Below are 20,327 nucleotides of genomic sequence, written 5' to 3' on the forward strand. Positions count from 1 at the left end.
TCGCTTTACAGTTTCTAGAACTCCATCCCTGCGTGATGGGTGCGCCTTCACCAGGGTATGCGTTTAGCTTGGATGCAACATCGATCCACTAGCCCATAACGGCTATCTTGCTTTTCTTTTTCGGGGGAGGAGATGGCTTGAGTTTGTAGTCATACGTATTTCGAACTCTACCGCTCTTTCATGACCCATACCGGGTGGGTTTTACGTGCTTACCCCGACATTGAAAGGCATTGGTGGTAAAGTACGGAGTAATAAGGTAAGAGAAAAGGAAAAACAAGACAGTAGATTCTCAAGGCCGGAGATTGAGTGGTGCGACAAAGCACATGTACATGCGATGTTGTACAGATACAGAAAGAATTATATAGAGGAAACTCTCAAAATCCCACACAACATGATTGAAATGCGTTTTGGCGAGGCTATCCGGAGGTCACTTGCACATACAGTGGGACCTCGAATGTTGTACCCCGTGCATAAACCCTGTCTGTGGCAGCCGCTAGTCGGACACCGGTATTTGGCCCAAGCCCTCGGGGAGTTACAAGATATACATGCGGTTTAGATATACCATTCCACATGGCTGCGTTTAGGTTAGGATCTATCAGCTACGCTATAGTTTCAACATCAGAGCTGATCTGAAAGAACATGTCAAATGTCGTATAACAACTATACAACCGAAGAAACTCCGCACCAGGGTACAAGGATAATGGAAGTACTGAATTGAGCCCCGGCCGATGGTATTGTAAGAAAGACATCGGTATGGGAGCTCCGCTCCGCAGTACTGAGCTTTCCGCTGTATGTGGTAATGTAAGGGTCAAATACCATACAGTAAGTAAAACACCGAAAGAGGAAAGGTACGAATCGGACCTCGAACTCACCGGCCAACCGGATCATCCTTCCAGAAGCCTTCCAGAATCTCGCACGGTCTTCCGTGGGTGTTGGCGCGTTTGACCATGGGCATAGCTTGCAGTTTTTCGGGTTGGAACATATGTCGGCATTTGTATAGATATCCATTTGCCAGACTGTATATGTACTTTACTTTTACTACAACTAAGGTTATTGAATCTAATATGACCGCAATTGAGGATATTGGCATCTTGCGGGGTTTCGGAGTACAGAGCTCCTGGGAAAGCCGATGCACGTGACCTTAATCCACTGGAGGGCCTAGAATGATTATCTGGCTAATCAAAAGCAATGTAATTTGGTTGTGACCCTGAACGTTTTCTTTTTCGGTCAAAGGAAAACGGGTTGACATCCAGGCGGGGGCCAATCCCGAGCGCCTCCTTCGGGACTTCACCGAATATTAATAATAGTCGGTGATGCATTACTTCATTCGAAACAGCCACGGAACCCGGGATGTCGCGCATACTGGCAACTTTCTGAAGTGATTTGAGTAGATTATCTGTCGTCGTGCAGGACTGTTACTGAAATGACCGAGATTGCCCCTAAATTAAAGGAGTATGTAACTATCATGAAGTCAGTTAAGTGGCCCCCAGTCTAAAATACCTCTGCGCCGGAATAAATATCGGCTCTAGTTCTAGAGCTCGAGAGGCCTAGACAGGGATAGTATGGGTCATGGTTGGCCGATCAATTCGTAGTGGAGGACGATCAAGAAGAAATCAACGAAGATTCTTGCGCGTCGAGTATTCACCTCAATCATCAAAGAGCATAGACAAAGCGACCAAAGCTGCATATAAAGCGTGGCAATGTTCGAACGCCGAAAACACCCTCGATTTCCAGCTCAAGGGCGCGATACCCTCGGGCCCTCGCATATAGTAGCTTTTTTTGAGGAGCCGCAGGCTGCAGGCTGCATCGGCATGCCGATTCCATGTCGGGCGCACACGGCCAACCCGAACCCGACGAACCAGTTAGGCGTCAATTGTGCGGCAAAAAAAGCTATCCACTTTTACTTTGCAACGCCTCTGCCTAATAGCCCTGATGGTGGAGTGGTCCGTGGGGGTTAGTACGCGGTACGTGGTACCCATACGATAGCAAATTGTATGAAGTCCCAAAGAGGAAATACGGAGCCGAAGCTGTTACAAGTGTACTCCGTACTCCGTACAGTGTCAGTCAAAAATATTTCAGTACCGGTGAGATGCGAGAAAAAGGAGACAGCGAATCATGCCCGTCGCTTGTTGTGAGTGATCCACTACAATATCCACTTTTCTAACCTGTATGAAGCTGAGATCAAGAAGACTCTTCTGGCCAGAGGAGAGGAGAGTTAGCCCTAACTGGGCAGGTGGGTTCTGGAGATGGAATATGCACACAATGTACTCCGTTTTCTCCGTATGTTGTAGAGAATGGCTCGAAGAGGCTCTTGTCTCACATTCGCCGTTTCACTGTCATTGGGTCGGAACGGAAGAAAGAGGCTTGTGATATAAAAGTATACAGTCTGGTTTATATTGTGCCAAGGTTGCTTTTCCTCGGTGAGTACATGTACTCAATTTGACATGAGGTCTGTTATATCCATGTTATTGGCTTCTTTTGGTTCTCGGATCTTTGTTTCTCTAGCATTGAATGGTTTTCATTAGAGCCCCACCGCTCGGGTATGACCGGAGAGATTGGAGATTTTGCTAGGATAGAGATGGTATCGGGTGTTTCAGGAGGAAAAAGTCTTCATCCCCCACACCCGTTCAAAGTTGGAGAGAAGGTTGTGCATACGTCATTCTCTGAGACACTGCGGACCCGGGGGGGGGACCATCATAACTTATATTAGTTCGATCGCGTGTCTACCGGTATTATTCAAAGATGAAATGAGACGCGAGAAAAGAGTCAAAGGAAGATAGGGGGATACAATAAAGAAATGGATCTTGGGCATCAAAATCCAGGGGCTCCACCCCCGGATCATGTGCGCTGGTCATGTGCAGCTGCCACATGACTACTGTGGACAACCGACAAACTTAGTAAAGGCGACGATGTATACTCCGTAAGCGTCCTTCTATTGGAATTGCACACAACTCTTGACACATTGATGGAAATAAGCATAACTCTAACCGAGGAGGCATATGAAAACGCAATAATGCCGATAATGACATCAACGTGATACAAATTCATCAGTGCAGGCAGACTTTATTAGAAGATCTACACGTCAATCCTCATCCTTCAGGCAACCCACCATTAAGGCGTGGTAAAATGTAAGCGAAGGCAAAATCATGATGAAAACACGCATAACCCATGCCAGATCCATGTAAATAACTCATAGTGTCATAATGAGGCCCTTCCTACAACATCCCTTAGAAGTAAATAGTAGTTTGTATCGCTATCACAAAACCCCAAGCTCAAATGAGCCCCTAGATCCAACCAAGTTCGAATTTACATCTCCAAAAGTACCAGGCCTAGAACTCACACTGTCAGCCACGCAGCGCGAGCCGATTCAATCATCCTGACACCCCTCATATAATCCCGCACACCCCCCGAGATCTCGGATGAGCTAGCCCTGCAAACCATGCAGGGCGAGAAAGCCACCGCGAACTGAGCACTTATCTCGTCGAGTCGATTTACAAGCCCATCACGACCTCCCGAATTCCCCGGGAGCTTTGGCATAAACTAATGTAAAGATGACATAGCTTCTCGTCTCATGTGCCAGCGACCAGTGCGAAGCCGAATAAAGAAGATAGCACCGAGGAGGATCTCACCGGTCAATCGGGTCGATTTTGGAATAGTCCATGTAAACTCTCTTCAAAGACTGCGGGGCTGTATGGGGTTTAAATTGGGTCGTTAATATCAAATATATCAAGTGTGAATATCACGAGAGGAAAGGTATAATATCATGATACATGCATATGGTTCAACTTATAATTAGAAAAAAAGAATCCGAGTTTCCAACCTATGTTCTAGATCTACGCGAACTGTTCGCTTCCCAGGAGAGATGGTACTTTTGCACATCCTGTTTCCAAGATTCCGAACGGGGCCCGGGATATTAAGTGCGCTGCTTTCTGATTGCACACCCCTGTATCCATGTTTTTCTTTTTCTTTTTTTTTTGCATCCCACCTGACCTCTATCATTTTTCGCGCCCTGGGATCTGCGGAGATTGTCACCGAAACGTCCATTCATGAACTCATAGCTAAACTCTTCCCCATACCTGTCTAGGCAGGTGATACTGGATTAGGTGATTCGATGATTCGATGATTATTCATAATAGAGTGCAACTCTGTCGTTTCCCTTGTTGATGCCCCGGGTGTGGTTGTAGATCAGCCCATAGTTTCTTAGATATGGGAGTAGAACATGCGACTTGTGGAGGTTAAGTATGGATGTAGTCAAGTACCAATTAACCTGTGTAGTTAGGCAATGTAATCAAAATGGATCATGACCACTTGCATAAGTACATGCAAACAGGTATCAATCTTATGCCATAAGACTCCTCTCTCTTACGTGTCAGCGCCACAAACTCAACGCTGAATTTCCACATGATTAATCTGGCGCCGTTATCGCAGGGATGGTTTTGCGGACTTCTGGTATCCTCCGTGCTCTGCAGCAGAGCTATAGCTATCTACTACACTACGACATAGATCCAGACCGCCAATCCAGGCCGATGCAAGCCTCCTCTTCTGATATCTGAACCTGCACTGAAGAAAATACGATATGCATGTGAGGACATGTTTTCTCTGATTTCGTTCATTTGATTTTTGATTTTTTTTTAGCTGTCATCAGGTAGCGTACAAGTGGTGGCCCGATCGCGGAGACCGGTGCCGGATGAATTGCAAGACATAAGTGTGTGGTATCAGGTATCGCAAAGAAAGAAAAAAAAAACGACTATCTCTCCGATGATAATCGGGAGTAGTGAAACAAATGCTAGGCGTTTTCTGCAGTCAAATATGGACATGCAGTAAGAGACGCAGCGCTGAGATAGATGATAAAATAAACCCCTTTTTTTGGTGAACTGTCCGGGCATGAAAAACCCATCCGGAAATATCTTGAAAAACAAGACAAAAGCAAAACAAAACCCATGTGGCATCAACTGTTGATGACCCAAAAGAAAAAAGCACAGTGGATATGAGCTGTACATGGATATTAAGGTCGTAAGAAAATAGTCCTCGAAAAAGATGTTGATCTCCATGCAGGACAAACGCCCAGTGAATGCTGTGATAACATCCAGGCCCCCAGAACTGATGAGATTGAGCAAACGAGGCGGAAAGAAAAATAATCCCAGATGTGCGCCATATATGCGATGCATGATCGTGATCGTACGTGTCAAGAAAGAAAAGCTATGCTGTGTTGCAAAGCAAGTCTGTGAAAATTCAAAAAGCGCGTAGGTGAAGTAGATTGCAGGCGAATGAACTACCATCCCTTCACATGGTATTCCCAGGGGCCGTAGTCAGTGGTGTAGTTGGTCCAGGAGCCATTCTTGCCCAAGTCAGAGCTAGCAGCATTAGGGTCTGCTTCAGCACTGGCCTGATTCGGACCAACTCCCCTGTGTGGGCCCTTGGGACCAGGATACTCCTTGAGGTTCTTCATGTCATGTGCGGTGTGGCGACGCTTGAGGAAAGCGTTCGCGGTCGCACTCTTCTGCTGGCGCTCCCAGAGAAGATGTCGGCGGAGAGATTCCGTTAATTCAGTAGCAAGCATGTTACGACGGGTGGTTCGCGGAGAGTGTGCCATAGACTGCGAAGCGTTGGTGTTCATGACAATAGGCTTCGATCGGGGAACATCGGGGCCACGCATGACCAAGCTTTCCTCTTCCTTGTCGGGAGGGGACTGTGGAATAGATGGACCGCTGGGTGAGGTCAACCGCGATCTTTGAAGTGCGGGACTGGACCGGAACGCGTTTCCTTGCATGCGGGCTGGCTGGTGCATCATCATAGTGAGCATCGAGCGGCGCGAGACCAGATTGGGCCGGGAATCAACCCGTTGGAACATTCCTCCTTGTTCGTCAACGCTAGACTCGCCACCCTCAGTAATGGAATCCTCCCAATCGGAATCTTCATCATCCTCGATCGCACTCTCCGAGACTTCATCGTCGGTCTCGATGGCGTCCTCGTCGGATCGACTGATGTCCTTAGAGTTAGGAATGATGTGGGACGAGACCTGGTTGCTGAAAGAAGCAGTCTTTTTTGTAGAGTCCGGGTTGTTGTTTTTCGGGTTCAAGCCTCCACCGGCCGCGTCCTCCTGGGCCGCCTGGGGAACCATGCGCTCTTCGAATGAGCTTTCATCGTCATCACCAGAGGATCCGCCTAATGTAAACATGCCCCCTTTTTTCTTCAATGGCGATGGCCTCAGTTGCGTCGCAGAGCGGGAAGGGCTAGGGTCGATAGACAGTCTTGGTTGCGATCTGAAGGAAGATGAGATATGCGATGGTGAGAATCCACGAACAATGCTGGTAGATTTGATCAATTCGGGTCGACCAGGAAGAATGCCGGAAGATGAGACACTGGTGTCGGACGCGTTCACCTGTGCAGTGTCGCTCTCATTACCCTCGGGGGCTGTTGTCGAACAAGACTCAGTCGACTCATGGGGGTATGGGGTCGGTCGGACGGAGAAATGAGGAACAGGACGAGCGGTAGACATGGCGGGAGGAGTAGGAGTTGGGGTGGATGGGCGAGGGGTAATGTCGACAACGGGGGCAGCAGGCTCGACGGGGTGAGGCCTGGGCTCCAGTTGCTTCTTTTCCTTAATGTTGAGGACCATTCGTTCCAAATCCAACGAGGTGATGTGCTTCTCCTTGCCACGGCCGAGGCTAGCTAGTGAGTCCTCGCGAACGACAGCCGGTCGGTAGTCGGAAAACTTGGGACGCTTGATGTGAGCTTCAATCCGCTCGGCTTGGTCAGAAGCAGCCGACTCGACACTGGCGGAGAGTTCGGGCAAATCACCAGCTTCGGACCGTAGCAATGGGAGGGCGGAAGTGCGGTTGCACTTTTCAGGTTCGACACAGAAGGTTTCGCGGGTCCACAACCGCCAACTGAGGTTTTCAAGTCGACGGCCCTGGTCCATGTAATCGGCACATTTTGAAAAGACTGTGCGGGAGGTCAGCAAAACAAGATATCCCTGAACCAGCAGAATTTTCACTTACCCATCCACATTCCATGAAGACTTTGAGCGTTGGCGGTATCCACCTTATGGATATTGTCCGCGTCCACTGAGAGAACCGGTGTCGTTAAAGGCATTCTCGCGACGCCACAGCTAGCAGTGAAGCTATTGTAATTATTGAAAATCGTTGATTGATGTTCCGGGGTCGCCGTCTCCCCCGATAGTGGTCGTACGGCGCTTGAGATGCGGTGGTGAAAGTTCGTAAGAATCAACCGGTTTCTAGAATGGACCTTGAAATTTGAGTATGGGCCCTGCGGTGTGCTGCAGAGAGTCGATCAATCGAGGTTGGCGCCTTAGATGCAATCGAATGCTCACGCGAAAGATGCGAGTTGGGGAAGGATTTGGATTTTCAAGTGAAGTGAAGAATCAGGTGTCGAATATCCGTCAATTTTCCGTCAGAACGCCACAGTGCGGAGATTCCGGGTCGAAGAGTCGGAGAAACGGAGGAGGTATTGAAAGAGCGGATTGAGATGATCCTTCAAGATTGACGGGTGAGAGAGATTGTGTGTTGAGAGTGAGGTGAACGGTTTGAAGAAAAAATCTGGAGAAGGAAGAAGGAAGAGAAAGGGAGTCGGAACGATAATAAGAATGACGGGGGGCGGCACTTTAGTGGAGTGGAGTGGAAGGAGAGGGGGACGGTAATAAATTATTAAATGAAAAATGAAAAATGAAAAATAAAAATCGAAAATCGAAAATCGAAAATCGAAAATTGAATTATTCGTTAAAAAGAATAGGAATTATTGGAATTATTGGTAAAAACATGACAATACAAGGGGAAAAATAATTGAAAATTAAAATATAAAAATCCGAAATAACTCCAGACCGAGGATAAGGGTCGGTGAAGGGGGAAAATTCAATCGCATCACGGGGCCCTGAATTACATCGATACCATATCCATGTATTCGGATCCGCCGTACCATGGTTTCCACTTTATTCCCCCAGTACTTTTAGACTTCCCTTTACCTTCCCGGCCTCAGGAAGTTCCGAAGTGCCCCCATAAAATACACTGGTATTGTTAGTACCGGTTTCCGTTTCAATTTAGTACTGATTACCTAAATATCAGTTGAACCTTCCCAGCTTGTAAACCCAAGGTTCTCTCCAGAGCTTCAATATTGGTTTGAAGGTCTTCTCCAGGGCTCTAGGGCTCTAGGGCTATTGCTTACATTTCAAAGAGCTTAGGCACCCATATCAAAGAATGAGATATAATCAAAGCCTTTCAGTGCCTGTGACCTGTCGGGGTAAAAAAGAAAATATTAAATAATAAAATACTAAAATATTAGAACGAAAATGCCAGTGTACTGATCGAACGGCAACCTTCCAACGCGGTAGTTGCAGTGACTTGCCGGAAGTCCAGACCAAGGCTCTCTCTCTACGCCACTTAATGTATCTCACTGGTCGTTTGGACATTTGACATTTGGGCACTACATCTCGCCACTGGCAATCTACTATTTACTAAGAAAAAGAGGTCTACTGACTGATGAACTGTCAAACTGCTGGTTATTGGTTTTGGCAAAGCTGAAAGTCCGGCTGACTGGCCAAATTGCTGTCGCGTATAAGCTATTTTCGTCACGGACGCTCTATACTCGGACTATGGGGTACACTGCGTCCTAAGGGCTAGGAATCGGTCTAAGATCTCAAGCCACGTTGTGGTCACCGATATAGACCTTCTCGCGTATTTCAAGCCTATCATGCGCGGAAGTATTAATTGTCATGAGCTCAAGGTTATAGCGGTCGAAACACAAATAATTCCGGAGATTATACACTTCCATGTAAGCGCCTCAATCCTTTTACATTTAATGGCTGTTTAATTTTATTGATTCCGGCTGAAATCCGTGGTTTTCCCCAGCTCTTTTCCCCCGCAAGCAGCTAGTACTCGGGAGAAAGGGATGGTTCTCAAGCCCAGCTGCGTACCGGGGAACCAACGTACTTCTTCCGTAGTAGATCGTATTCTGTTTTAGATGCATTACTTTGTTTCAAAACAGCTAATCTCTCTTCACACAGCTTTCATCGGTGAGGATTCTGGGGGATATTCTGGTAAATCAATTCAGGCCTCAATCATGCGGATGAAAAAAAAAAAAAAAAAAAGCAAGTCAACCACAGCTTCATTTCAAGAGCGCGCCAACCTTACCGCCCTTTCTCTTTTCTTGTCTTCCGAATGGGCACATCCTGGTCAGATTTTCTATCTTTTTCTATCCAAATAGGACACAACAGTCGAGAGTGTCACAGAGCTAGACTAAATGGTCACGAGTCTGCAAACTGTCATTGTATTGTTCTCATTTGTTTTCCTGAGAGACGAGATTGACAGATGACGGTCGACATGAGCAATGCCGCAACACGTAAGAAGCCGGTTTAGATATGTCCTTTTTCTGTCATGGGGGTTGAACGCTTACAGTAACCCTTGCTCTCAGGCCCGGACTGGTGGAAAGGAACTGTGTCTTTCCCTACCCGATCATTCCAAACCTCTAACCGGACGCCTGGAGGCCGATCTTCCAGGACACAACCCCTGTCAGGGCAAAGTCACACCAGGCGCACGTTTCATCTATCAAGTGATATTGCACTATGAGATCCCTAGCTATGATAGAAAATAGCTACTACCTACATAAGTAACTTTGGTCTGACTGACACATATCCCAGCTTGTTATTCCCTGTCATTAGATGATGTGGAATTTTGCAAGCCGTCATCATCTGAGACTCTAAAAGTGTAACCAGAGCCCTCGGATTTGAGGGGATTTGGATGAGAAAAACAAGTCTACAAATTCTACAAATCGGTGCATCGGAAGAGCTGGTGTATGAGAATCGTTTAACATCTCATTTCCCTCGTAGAAGGTCTCAGTTGAAAGGTACTAACCAATCAACAACTGGGCATCTTCTTTGGCCACTAAAGAAAAAAATATACCGAGGTCGTCTGATCCGTTCAAAACAGTTCGTTCGTTGGTAAGACGTATTCCTGCGGATGTATGACACTACACAATCATCTACAGGATGCAAAGCATTGTTTGGCCGCTTGTGCAGCCTAAGTTTTTCATAGCTGCTGACTCCCTGTCTGCAAAGCTTGCACAATGTCAATGGCATATGGAAGTAATTTCGATGGGCAATCTGATGAGAGAAACAACGAGGCGCAACAGAAAAACTCGTCTCTCTTGGCTCATCTGCTGGTCTACGGGTTCAGCTTCTGTCTCACTACCTAGTATTCGGGTGGTACCAGGTGGCGATATGAAACTACACATAAGATACCTCATTAAACCAGGCATGTTGCATAAATGATCGCGTTAAGGCTGCGGCTGCCAATAGCTCGGGACTGGGGAAATGGGAAGTCACGCCCCACTTCGACCAGAGCATGACAAAAGCCGGGATGATGGGGTACCGAGGCCCCTACTAGGCGGCCGAAAGGATTACCGCCAGGCGATGGGAAACCAGTACTAGAGTGGGTCAATATTCTATTTGCTGTACTCCATAGTTTCCACGAAATGTGATCACGGGCAGACTGAGGCGCCGAAGCGGGATCAGACCGAGCCCAAGGCTTATGGCAGATGGCAGCTGATGTAGGCGCAGGTCATTATGAGGAGCGCGCTTCGGATTGTAATAGCGCTACGTGGTGCCGATAGGGCAAATTAAGGAGTTAGAGTATCAGCACCCACGGTTCCATGCAATACAGCCCGTGTTTCCGGGTATGATGACCCTATTCTATCTAATATGAGCAATAGACCGAAGAGACGACTCATAAAGTGGCAAAGTCACGCGCAGGTCACGCGCAGGCCACGTCACATGATGTGGGGTTCCAGGAACAGCGCGCCACCTCAGGGGTGTGAGTTTCCCCGGTTGACGCCTCTTACCATATGATTCTCTGGAATCTCCTGCGTCCTGGATTTGGGCTATGTTGGTGCCTTGCCAATCACCTGAGTCCATGTGACACGGAATGGGTCGCCCCCCCATTCTCTTATCTCATTATAGTTTATTTTATTCTTGCTTGCTGATTGAACCATCATAGCACTGCCCAAATGCCTAAACTCATTGATCCGCGCAACTTGAGATGACAGCTAACTGTCCGACCCAATGGTGTGACTTAGTAACACAAAAACAGATAACTTTCTAAATCCAATCCACACGGACTCCACGCCTCAGGGGTATCCAGATCCCCTCCCCCTCTCAGGCGAGTATCACTGTCATACAACATATTCGTTCATCTCCCATCGTATCATATACTCCATGTAATATATTGCGACTCATGCATGGGACGCAACATCACGCGCCGCGTCGATCAATGAGATCGCCAATGCTTCTATCTATTCGGGGTGCACATACTATGTACTGTGGCTGGACGTACGGAGTAATAAAGAGCTCTATCCGAGATTCAACAGCAAATAATTGAATAAAAAGGACCTGAAAACCCTCTAATTTGGAATCGACAGACTAAGCTTAAGTGTGTCACCCTTCCTGGATCAACGCGCTTCGCGTCAACAAATCAACGGTCAGAGCCGTCACTCAAATGCGACGGGGCGCCACGTCGGTGACTGTCACTACCTTGGATGGCCAAACATGTGGCATATAACGGTGTACGACGGTTACGAGTATCTTCAATAATTTAATCCTATTCATTCCCACGGCCTAGGCTCAGGGAGATTACGGATTACACACCATATCGACCTCGTGATTCTTTGTTTTAGATGTTGATATAGATCGCAAAATTGAGTGACGATACGGAGTAGTAGATAGGATATCTCGCGACCTCCAGGAGTCCCCGAGAGGGTTCTCTTTGTATCACATCGACCAGGTAGCAAATCACATTCCCCCATGTTTCCCACTTTATTTGTAGCCAGCTTCCCCGGCATGAATGTCTGTGCTCAGATCAAATCTTAGTGTTTGATACATATCTAATCCATGATTAATTAATCTAAAAAGGGGATCAGGTATCAGGTATCATTTGGGACCTGGTATCCAAGCGTTCTCAGAAGTCAATCAATTTCGAGGTTTAAGAGTTGACTGGTACGAGCAAGGGATACTCGCGGGCTACGGGAGTCGAAGCCGGGCATAATTTTCTAAATTCACAGGGTCAGGTGGACAATTGATCGATGAACTCACTCTAGAAGCATTCATACCAAATGAGGTACAACAACATGAAATTGAGATACCCTTCAACCAGGCACGAAGCACTCCAAGTACGTAATGATGCGGTCGTGTCCTTTTGTCCGGTTCCCTACTCTGCAAAGATCGACTTACCTGTGGATAATGCATGTGACCTTCAACAAGGGGTATCCGGGGAATCTTCCAGATCGAAAGCTTGCTGTATCCGCGAGGCTGGTAGGCCCCGTGAAACTAGCTGAGACGAAGATGGGATGTGTGTTCCTGGATTCTGCGATCCGGCCGGAAGCAGGACTTGCATATCCGCGATAATCATTTTCTTCCGAATGTCTCTTGCTTCTTTCGTACATTTCGTTCTCTGCAGATAGTCCCCTTCTAAACATCATGTTTTACTAGAACAGGTGACACCCAATATATCCCTATCCTAGACGACGATCTTTCTGGTCTTAGGTGTTGTGTCTTCGTTTATTTATAACATCCCTCGCTGCTCAATATCGCAGTCTCATCCAACTATTACAATAGCTCGGGCTCAGTTGGTCATGTGTGTAATTCTTGTTGCTAGCCCAACCGTCGCAAACTAGCAGAAGAAAAAGATATCCATGCATACCATCGAAAGGTCTAGCCCATTATCTTGTCTGCACGTCCCCTGGTCCCGGATCGTCGACAACTCCCTTGTTTGGAGTTGTGGCCCAATAACCTATCCACCCTGTGCTTTCTGCAGATCAAGTTCCCAGGTATTCGGTAGCCCTGGCATATCTGCTCTCATTTTTGCAACGTTATGGACCCGCTTCCCTTGATGTTGAACCTTGTGCGAGGGTCTATACATACTCTGCTCGATATAGCATGGGAGTATTCGGGCTTTATGCTTCATTCGCCACCTCGTCATTGCATATTGTTTCTGGGACAGCATACTGCGAGGGAAATCAAGAAAGAAATGCATATTGAATGTCGATTACCATCTTTTTCTCTTTCTTTGCTTGTTCTGGCTGTCCGGTATTTGAGTTAGTAACAACCCTTGTCGTGGCCAGTGTTATTTTCATATTGTGGACTTCCACACCCCTGATTCAAGATCTCCAATTAATTTCTTTTGTAAGGAGTATGTTTTTTCAAGGCCCAATCTCAAATAAGAACCCCAAGCCATTCATTTCCCCAAAGAGATCATAAGCTGGGTTTTGCTTGTTGCGATGGTCGGAGAAACGAAGTAATCAAAGACAAGAGTCTCCAGAAATAGTCCAATTTACAAAACCAACTGACTAAAAGCCTAGGCGGATCTACCTATAGAACGACAAGAGACAATATCTGTTTTTCTTTTTCATTTTCATTTTTCCTTTTTTTTTTTTTTTTGGTGCTCTTTTCATCATTGCGTAAACAACTGGATATTATACGTGGTGATCCTAGGCCGCCTAGCGAATGACACCCCCACATTGCAAGCTGACTGCATCAAGCCATGTGCATCCGGTGGCTATTTAGGGCGGCTATCTCCTGACAGCTCTCTTTGCTTTTGTTCCTTGTTCAGAACGGCTGTAGCGGCTGTGTACAAAGATCTCTCTCATCACCGCCGGTTCGGAGTCTCTCCACATGTGCTTGTGGCGGGCGATGGGCTGATATGGCTGTCTTTGATTGCTTATTTTTGTTGAGATGGAGGGGTTCCATCGACACGTAGTCTAGGCCACCAAGAGTCAGATCCCTGTTTGATACCGAAGCCTCTTTTGTATGGTTATCACTGTGGTTTCTTTGACAGCACGCCATGCGACGGGTGATCGTTTGATCTCTTTGATCGTTTTGTGCTGGCACTCTGTCACTGCTGATTGTGGATGCTGATCGGGTATTGGCTTCAAAGACTTGGAGTCCATTTTTGATGTTTCGTTTGTTCTGTTCCCCTGATCACCTGTCAGTTCGTTAGGCTCTAATTTGTAGCCTCCTGCAAGCAGACTAATTTATCCGGGATTGTCACTTGCTTCCCCGTCAGCCGTGGCTGTTGTTGGTCGCATAATATTTAGATATGGACTGAAAACAAAGACTGTCACGTACATCTAATAAAACATGTTCTGGTGAGGCTTGAAGATAGGTTGTGAGCTAAGGGTTCTAGATGCTGCGATATATTCTCGCAAGTACATAGCGTACTTGTAGAGAACCCTCCCAACTCTTGGGTTTTAAGAGTTATATTTTATAGAATAAACATGTGGACTCTATAATACCACTATAATCTCTCAAACATAAATAAACATAAGAATAAAAAATTGTTCCCAACTTTTCGCGGGGATCAAAATCCGGGGAAGCAACATTGAGGGGACACCCTGGACCTGAGCGGCCGTTTTCAGCCATCCACCCGCGCTCACTAGCAACCCATTTACTATTTTCGAACGGATGCAAATAGATTACAAATAAAAAAAGACTAACAAAATACGAAATTCTGGAAAGTATTGTCACTTCTTGAACAATACATACCCTATACCGATTTTCCTTATTTCAGTACAGAGTAGGCCGCAAACAACTACAGATCAGTGAGACCGGAGTTGCCCAAGGCAGTCAAATTGTCATGAACGTCAAATATAGCGATCGCTGGGTTTGTGATGTGTCGATGGTTGACAGGTTGTGTCGTGTGACGAGACCAACGGTTCCCGAAGAAGCGGTAGAACAACTAAATGATCACATATCGGAAGTGACAGTTGCTCACTAGTAGCCGAGGAAGATGCCCAATTTACATAAAACGGATGTCACGAGAAGACAAAAAAAGAGTCTGATATCCTAATAATGGTCTACTACGAACGAAACGAAGCCACGTCAATCCACGATGCCCATGTGAACAACCTAGGTGATTCAGATTCTAGCACCGACGAGGCCAACTCGACAATAGCTCATGATCCGAGGTTTCTTACAGTCAGCAACGCCCATATTTACCGACATATCGATTCTGACCGGACCATGCTCCTTCTCGCATCCTGTTCCACACGAAGACGCTGCCAGCACCAGGTCATCTGAGCCGCGAAAATAATATCTCCGGTAGATGTTTTCTTTAAGCATAGCGCGGCTATGTCGACTACCACCATAAATAAAATACAGGAATATGCAACGTAGTCTGGTCATATTGAGAACCCAAGGCACGGAACACAGAGAGAAACCCATGCTGACCGGCAGCAAGCAGTATACCCTTGATTTAGGCCTTTCCACCGACAATCTACTGGACGACAAAAAGAAAGAAAAAAGAAGAAGAATGGCCAGCACAACCAATCCAAACCCGCATGTCCCACAAATTGCAATCTCGCCCCGGCCACGAAAATGGACGCCAGATCGGGCCTAGTACTCGTACCTGTCAGTGGTCGTCACACCGCAGCGATGGGTTTGCATTCGGCCCGAGATGGAAGATCGAACCAATCCATGTACACAAGTACCTACTCTGCCCAGGTAGGGTACGTCGTGTTCCGGCGTACTCATCTACGGTTATGCTGGAGCTGACGTCCGCCTCCTGTGGTGGCGTCTGCCGCCCGTTTCCAATATTCCAATGAAGACGACATGCAACACGACCCGCTGCAGGTCATGGGGGACTTTAAATTGATCTACCACGGGATTGCAATGTGTCTTGCAATCGTGTGTGCTATGTATAGACATCCTCGATGCAGCTGGGGTACTGATATGGCAACATTATAAGGTCTCCATCCCGGCACGGCACTTACCCTTGCCTCGTTTGCTTTGGAATTGTACAGAAATGTAGTAGTTCGAGATAGATAGCTTCCTGGAGCACCTGGTGTTTCACGGATAGGTGATGCCTTTATTGTGTATAGGTATACAGATGGGGTTTGGCTAAGCGATCTTTCAATATATGTTGACTCATTTATCGTCTAGGCCGAAGTGATCCGTCATTTTGACTGCTCAGCAATGCAAGCTTACACATCTAAGTGGACATCCATCTCATGGACCAACACTTCTGATTAAGGTATGTAGTTAGCCTCCAATGTCCCAACACTCCCGGTATCAACAGTGTACACGTGAAAAGAAAAAGAGAAAATACAATCGGTCTAGACTTGTCTCGCCCTCAATCAAGCTGTAGTGAATAGCAGAATTCTGAATCCTGTGGTCCACGAGTCGCGGGGAACTGGGGTCGTACTTCTACGCACTGTGAAACCCTGGAATGAACGGCTGAATCCCTGCACGAAGCTGAAAACTCTACCATGCCGGTTCAAGAAGACAGGAAAAAGAAAACAATAATTTATTTTTCTCTATGCGCTGGAAAAACCAGGAAAAAAGAATGACGACCTTTCTGTGAAGGCCAGGGTACGTCTTTGTATAGCTATGAATATATCCATCCCACCAAGACTGAGGCTGAGTACGTGACCGTCACCGTCAAATTCCGATTCAGGCGTCCCGTCGAAGAAATCTCTGAGAATCGCCCAAAGTATTATCGTCACCTATTCTATGTTCAATTCATAATTCCAGTCCGTCCCATAGGCCGACAATTTGTTGCTCGAAGTAGTTCCTTGGGGTCACGACGATACAGCAGAACGTAGCACATTGGCGACAATGAGCTTGTCCTAGATTTGTAACCTGTAATAAAATATCATTGCATGTATAAACAACGTAGATCACTACTATTTTGTGTTGGTGTCGGCATCGGCTTATCGTACAGATTATTTCGTAGAGTGGGGGTTCTCTATGTTGTGTATGCAGAGGCAATCTGATCTTCACCCTGCAAGGGTTTCTTCAGGAAGGAAAGAAAACAAATCGGAGTTACCTCTGACACTCGCCGCAACCACGAGGAATGTCATTAGGAGAATAGAAATACACAGAATGCCAACGCATCGTCCGGTTGATGGAACATCATGCCCCAAGGTCGCATGCAAGGCTTCAGGTGTTCCCTAAGAAAAAGTATGCATTGGTTGCCTAATCCTTTTTCTCAAACACTAACATTCCATTCTCGTATTCGGGTAACAAGGCAATGTATATCTCCATGATGGGACAGGTCACCAGCTGCTGGATGTGTTCGTCCATTAGTCTAGAAGACCTTATTGGGAAAGAACTATGACAGAAGAAAAAGAGACATCCCCACGAATGCGCACCGAGGTTAAACAGGAGTCAGACCCGAAAAGTCAAATTTGTCAGTTGATGTTGGGGTTGGAGTGCGTTTGTTTTCTTTGGGTAGGTTGTTGTTCCTCGGCATATCGGGTGACCCTCGTGAACACAGACAATCCCACACGATCCCGAATGGAGGCACGGTCTCCCACGAAAACGAACCTCTCTGCTGGTGTGAGAACGTTGGCTTTAGGCCTATAGTGATCTTACATGCCGTACTGGTATTTACTTGCTATGGTTTCGGCGAAGACTTCCGGTTTATATCGTTTGGTCCTGGGTTAGAATGAACAAGACCGAATCGGGAACTATGGGTGTTTGGGATTCATTGGTGAGACGAATACGTCGTACTGATAGGTTTTCAGTTAGGCTCACTTGTAAATGTGCATAGCACTCATGTTGGTTGTTGAGAATGAGATGCCGTCCCGGGCTATTGCTTATCTACATATGAATGCTAGCCGTAGAGATAGACTCATATCAAGAGCGAGACCAGAAGAAATGACCAGATAGAAACATTATCAATCCTTTCGTTTTTATTGAAACTAAAAGGGTTCTATGTAAGGGACCATGTTTTTACATAGCAAACCAGAATCATCAGTTTTTTTCTTTTACCATCGTAGAATAGGACTAGAACCTAGTGATCTAGAACTCAGACTGATCATCACCGGAGATAATGACGTTGTTGATCTGATTTAGCGTTAGCATCGAGCGTGATAGAAAGAGTGGGCGGGAGTAGTAGTACCTTAAGAACCATGCGGCACAGCTGGGTAGCAAGCAGAAGTTGCTGGCGCTTGCCAATCAGGGGGTCAATAGCGAAGTGCTCACGCATATCTACAGAGCACGAGTTAGCCGATGAACAGAACGAAGTATGGAATAATTTTCTAGGAGCGTACCGTTAGTGCCAGTCATCATGCAGTCAACACCGAGACGGGTGTTCTTCTCCTTGACCTGACGCGACTTGATAGAGGCAAGGGTCTCAATGGGACTCAAACCAGAGTTCTCGGAAAGAGCCAAGGGCACGGCATCCAGCGCATCAGCGAAGGCGCGCATGGCATATTGCTCAATGCCGGGGCTCTTGACAGCGGCGTCCTCGACGGCGATGGAGCAAGCAATCTCAGCAGCACCACCACCGTAGACCACACGGTTATCGCGCACCAAATTGCGGACCACACACAGAGCATCGTGTAGTGAACGCTTGGCCTCATCAATGATCTGTAGCTGAAGTTAGTTACCGGCATATCTCCCTACGTATGGTGGGAAGATTGACTCACCATCTTGTTACTGCCACGAACGAAAATAGTCACTGCGCGGGTGTTGGCACACTCCTCGATCACCAGCATCTTCTCTCTCGTAGTTCCGAAGCTCATCTCGCGGACAACACCAGCGGTGCCGAGCTTGTCAGAGGTCAGATCCTCGAAACGGGGCACAATACGGCCGTTTGTGGCAATGGCGATCAACTCAATCTCAGGACCACCAACCCAACGAACGGCAGGCAAGTTATTCTGGAGCAAAAGGTGGTTGGCCTCATCATCGAAACCCCACTGGCAAATGACCAGGTTGGCACCCGATTCCTTCAGCTGCTGGATCATCTCTGTGAACTTCTCCCTCTCGTAGTCCTGCAGCTTTTTGAATTCCTCAACAGATGTGATATCAAGCTTGTGCTTGGTCTTAGGCTTGGGAGGCTCAAAGGGACAGGTCAAGATGGCCAATTTAGCATCCCGAACTTCATCGGGCATCTGGGGGTGAGAGAAGTCCTTGTCCACAATAACACCGCGGACAAGAAGAGAGTCCTCGAGAGAACCACCGACCTTGCCGTCGACCTTGATCAGCTCGAAGTCGACGTCCTTGCGCTCAAAGTCAGCAACCGAGAGCACGGCATCAACAGCGATCTTGGCGAATTGGTCGTGGGACTTGGAGACACTATGGAAACTGTCAGTATCAACCAGAACTAATATACAGCTAGAAATCCGTACATTTTGCTGCCCAGACTGGTCTTGGCCACTTTGAGAAGGTTGGTGGTATCATCTTGGCTGAATGTAATTTCGTCACTGATTCTGTCGAGCTCGGCAATGGCGATTTCGCAGGCCTGATCGTATCCGTCGGCTATCCGGATGGGGTGGATGCCTTTGTCAATGAGGTCCGAGGCTTGTTCAAGCATGGCTGCTGCCAGCACTACGACACCGGTCGTGCCATCACCGATCTCCTCGTCCTGAGACCTCGAAAGTTCGACCAGCAGCTTCGCGACATTGTTGGTGATCTCCATCTAACCATATCCACCGTATCAGTCTCTCGAACTTATATTGGATCTCTCCGGGGGAAAGGACTTCGGGGTCGAACCTGTCCGAGAATAGTTGCGCCATCATTGGTGACGGTGATATCGCCGTCGGCGGAGATCAGAATCTTATCAAGACCACGGGGACCCTGAAAAAAAAGAGTCAGATGTCTTTCAATTAATTGCTTGCCGAGTGCCATACCAGAGAAGACTTGACAATGCTGGCCACCGTCTTGGCGGCAACAATGTGTGACTTCACGGCCTCAGTGCCATGTTGTCTCTTCTTCTTTCCCTGACTATTTTATGAAAAAGATCCGTCAGCCCCATATCTCAAACCCTCAACTCTCAATGGTATTTCGAAACGGATGATAACGCATAGCGGTGGACGTACTCGCGAACGACAATAAACGGCCGTCCCTGCTCGTCCTTCAAGACCGAAGCTACCCCTTAATGTCAGCTACCGGATCCGAGTTGTACCAAGTTATTCGAGGAGTAATCACCCTGGGACATATCAAGCTCTGTTGAAGATCAAAATCCACATAGTTAGCCAAAGCACATTTCAAGAATGAGGGGTATGGGGGTGCGGCCTTACGCATTGCCATGTTGACGGTGGGCTGCCACCTGGGCAAAATATAAAGAGGTTTAAAAAGAAGGCACCGACAAGGAGACCAAGAGGTAATCAAGAATAAGTGACAAAAGACAAAGCAGTGAACTTGCAAGTTGAGCCTTGAGGGGGAGCTTCCCGAAATGCACTTTTGACAAATGAAATTCTGACTGCCCAAAGCGGTATAGCGTATCTTGTCCGCCTTCAACGCGTTTCTGCTTCATGACTACTCCAATTGCTCTGGATGCGACAGTCTTTTGCCTGAATTTATAACTGCAATTGAGGTTTTA

General features: G+C 47.1%; 5 protein-coding genes across 5 annotated transcripts; 1 reads left to right on the forward strand and 4 right to left on the reverse strand.

Moving 5' to 3' along the window:
• Nucleotides 1-5,272: 5,272 nt before the first annotated feature.
• N7537_006760 (uncharacterized protein) lies at nucleotides 5,273-7,095 on the reverse strand (the record flags this gene model as incomplete). Its single annotated transcript, XM_056897817.1, has 2 exons — nucleotides 5,273-6,945; nucleotides 7,002-7,095. 2 exons carry the CDS (start codon nucleotides 7,093-7,095, stop codon nucleotides 5,273-5,275), a joined length of 1,767 nt encoding a protein of 588 aa, XP_056753602.1.
• Nucleotides 7,096-12,150: 5,055 nt separating this feature from the next.
• N7537_006761 (uncharacterized protein) lies at nucleotides 12,151-12,480 on the reverse strand (the record flags this gene model as incomplete). The annotated part of the gene is given in 2 exon segments (XM_056897818.1): nucleotides 12,151-12,217; nucleotides 12,236-12,480. 2 exon segments carry the CDS (start codon nucleotides 12,478-12,480, stop codon nucleotides 12,151-12,153), a joined length of 312 nt encoding a protein of 103 aa, XP_056753603.1.
• A 2,371-nt stretch (nucleotides 12,481-14,851) lies between these two features.
• Nucleotides 14,852-15,079, forward strand: N7537_006762 (uncharacterized protein; the record flags this gene model as incomplete). The annotated part of the gene is made up of 1 exon (XM_056897819.1): nucleotides 14,852-15,079. The coding sequence occupies one exon, from the start codon at nucleotides 14,852-14,854 to the stop codon at nucleotides 15,077-15,079; it is 228 nt and encodes a 75-aa protein (XP_056753604.1).
• A 2,111-nt stretch (nucleotides 15,080-17,190) lies between these two features.
• On the reverse strand, nucleotides 17,191-17,559 carry N7537_006763 (uncharacterized protein; the record flags this gene model as incomplete). Its single annotated transcript, XM_056897820.1, is given in 3 exon segments — nucleotides 17,191-17,359; nucleotides 17,375-17,437; nucleotides 17,537-17,559. The coding sequence occupies 3 exon segments, from the start codon at nucleotides 17,557-17,559 to the stop codon at nucleotides 17,191-17,193; spliced, it is 255 nt and encodes an 84-aa protein (XP_056753605.1).
• Nucleotides 17,560-17,803: 244 nt separating this feature from the next.
• N7537_006764 (chaperonin-containing T-complex subunit CCT5) lies at nucleotides 17,804-20,035 on the reverse strand (the record flags this gene model as incomplete). The annotated part of the gene is made up of 10 exons (XM_056897821.1): nucleotides 17,804-17,848; nucleotides 17,904-17,992; nucleotides 18,055-18,373; nucleotides 18,433-19,081; nucleotides 19,135-19,424; nucleotides 19,499-19,582; nucleotides 19,636-19,729; nucleotides 19,825-19,873; nucleotides 19,934-19,951; nucleotides 20,026-20,035. The coding sequence occupies 10 exons, from the start codon at nucleotides 20,033-20,035 to the stop codon at nucleotides 17,804-17,806; spliced, it is 1,647 nt and encodes a 548-aa protein (XP_056753606.1).
• Between the last annotated feature and the right edge of the window lie 292 nt (nucleotides 20,036-20,327).

This window comes from Penicillium hordei (genome assembly GCF_028827395.1).
Source record: "Penicillium hordei strain IBT 12815 chromosome Unknown utg000003l_segment0_segment0, whole genome shotgun sequence".
Taxonomy (NCBI): Eukaryota; Fungi; Ascomycota; class Eurotiomycetes; order Eurotiales; family Aspergillaceae; genus Penicillium; species Penicillium hordei.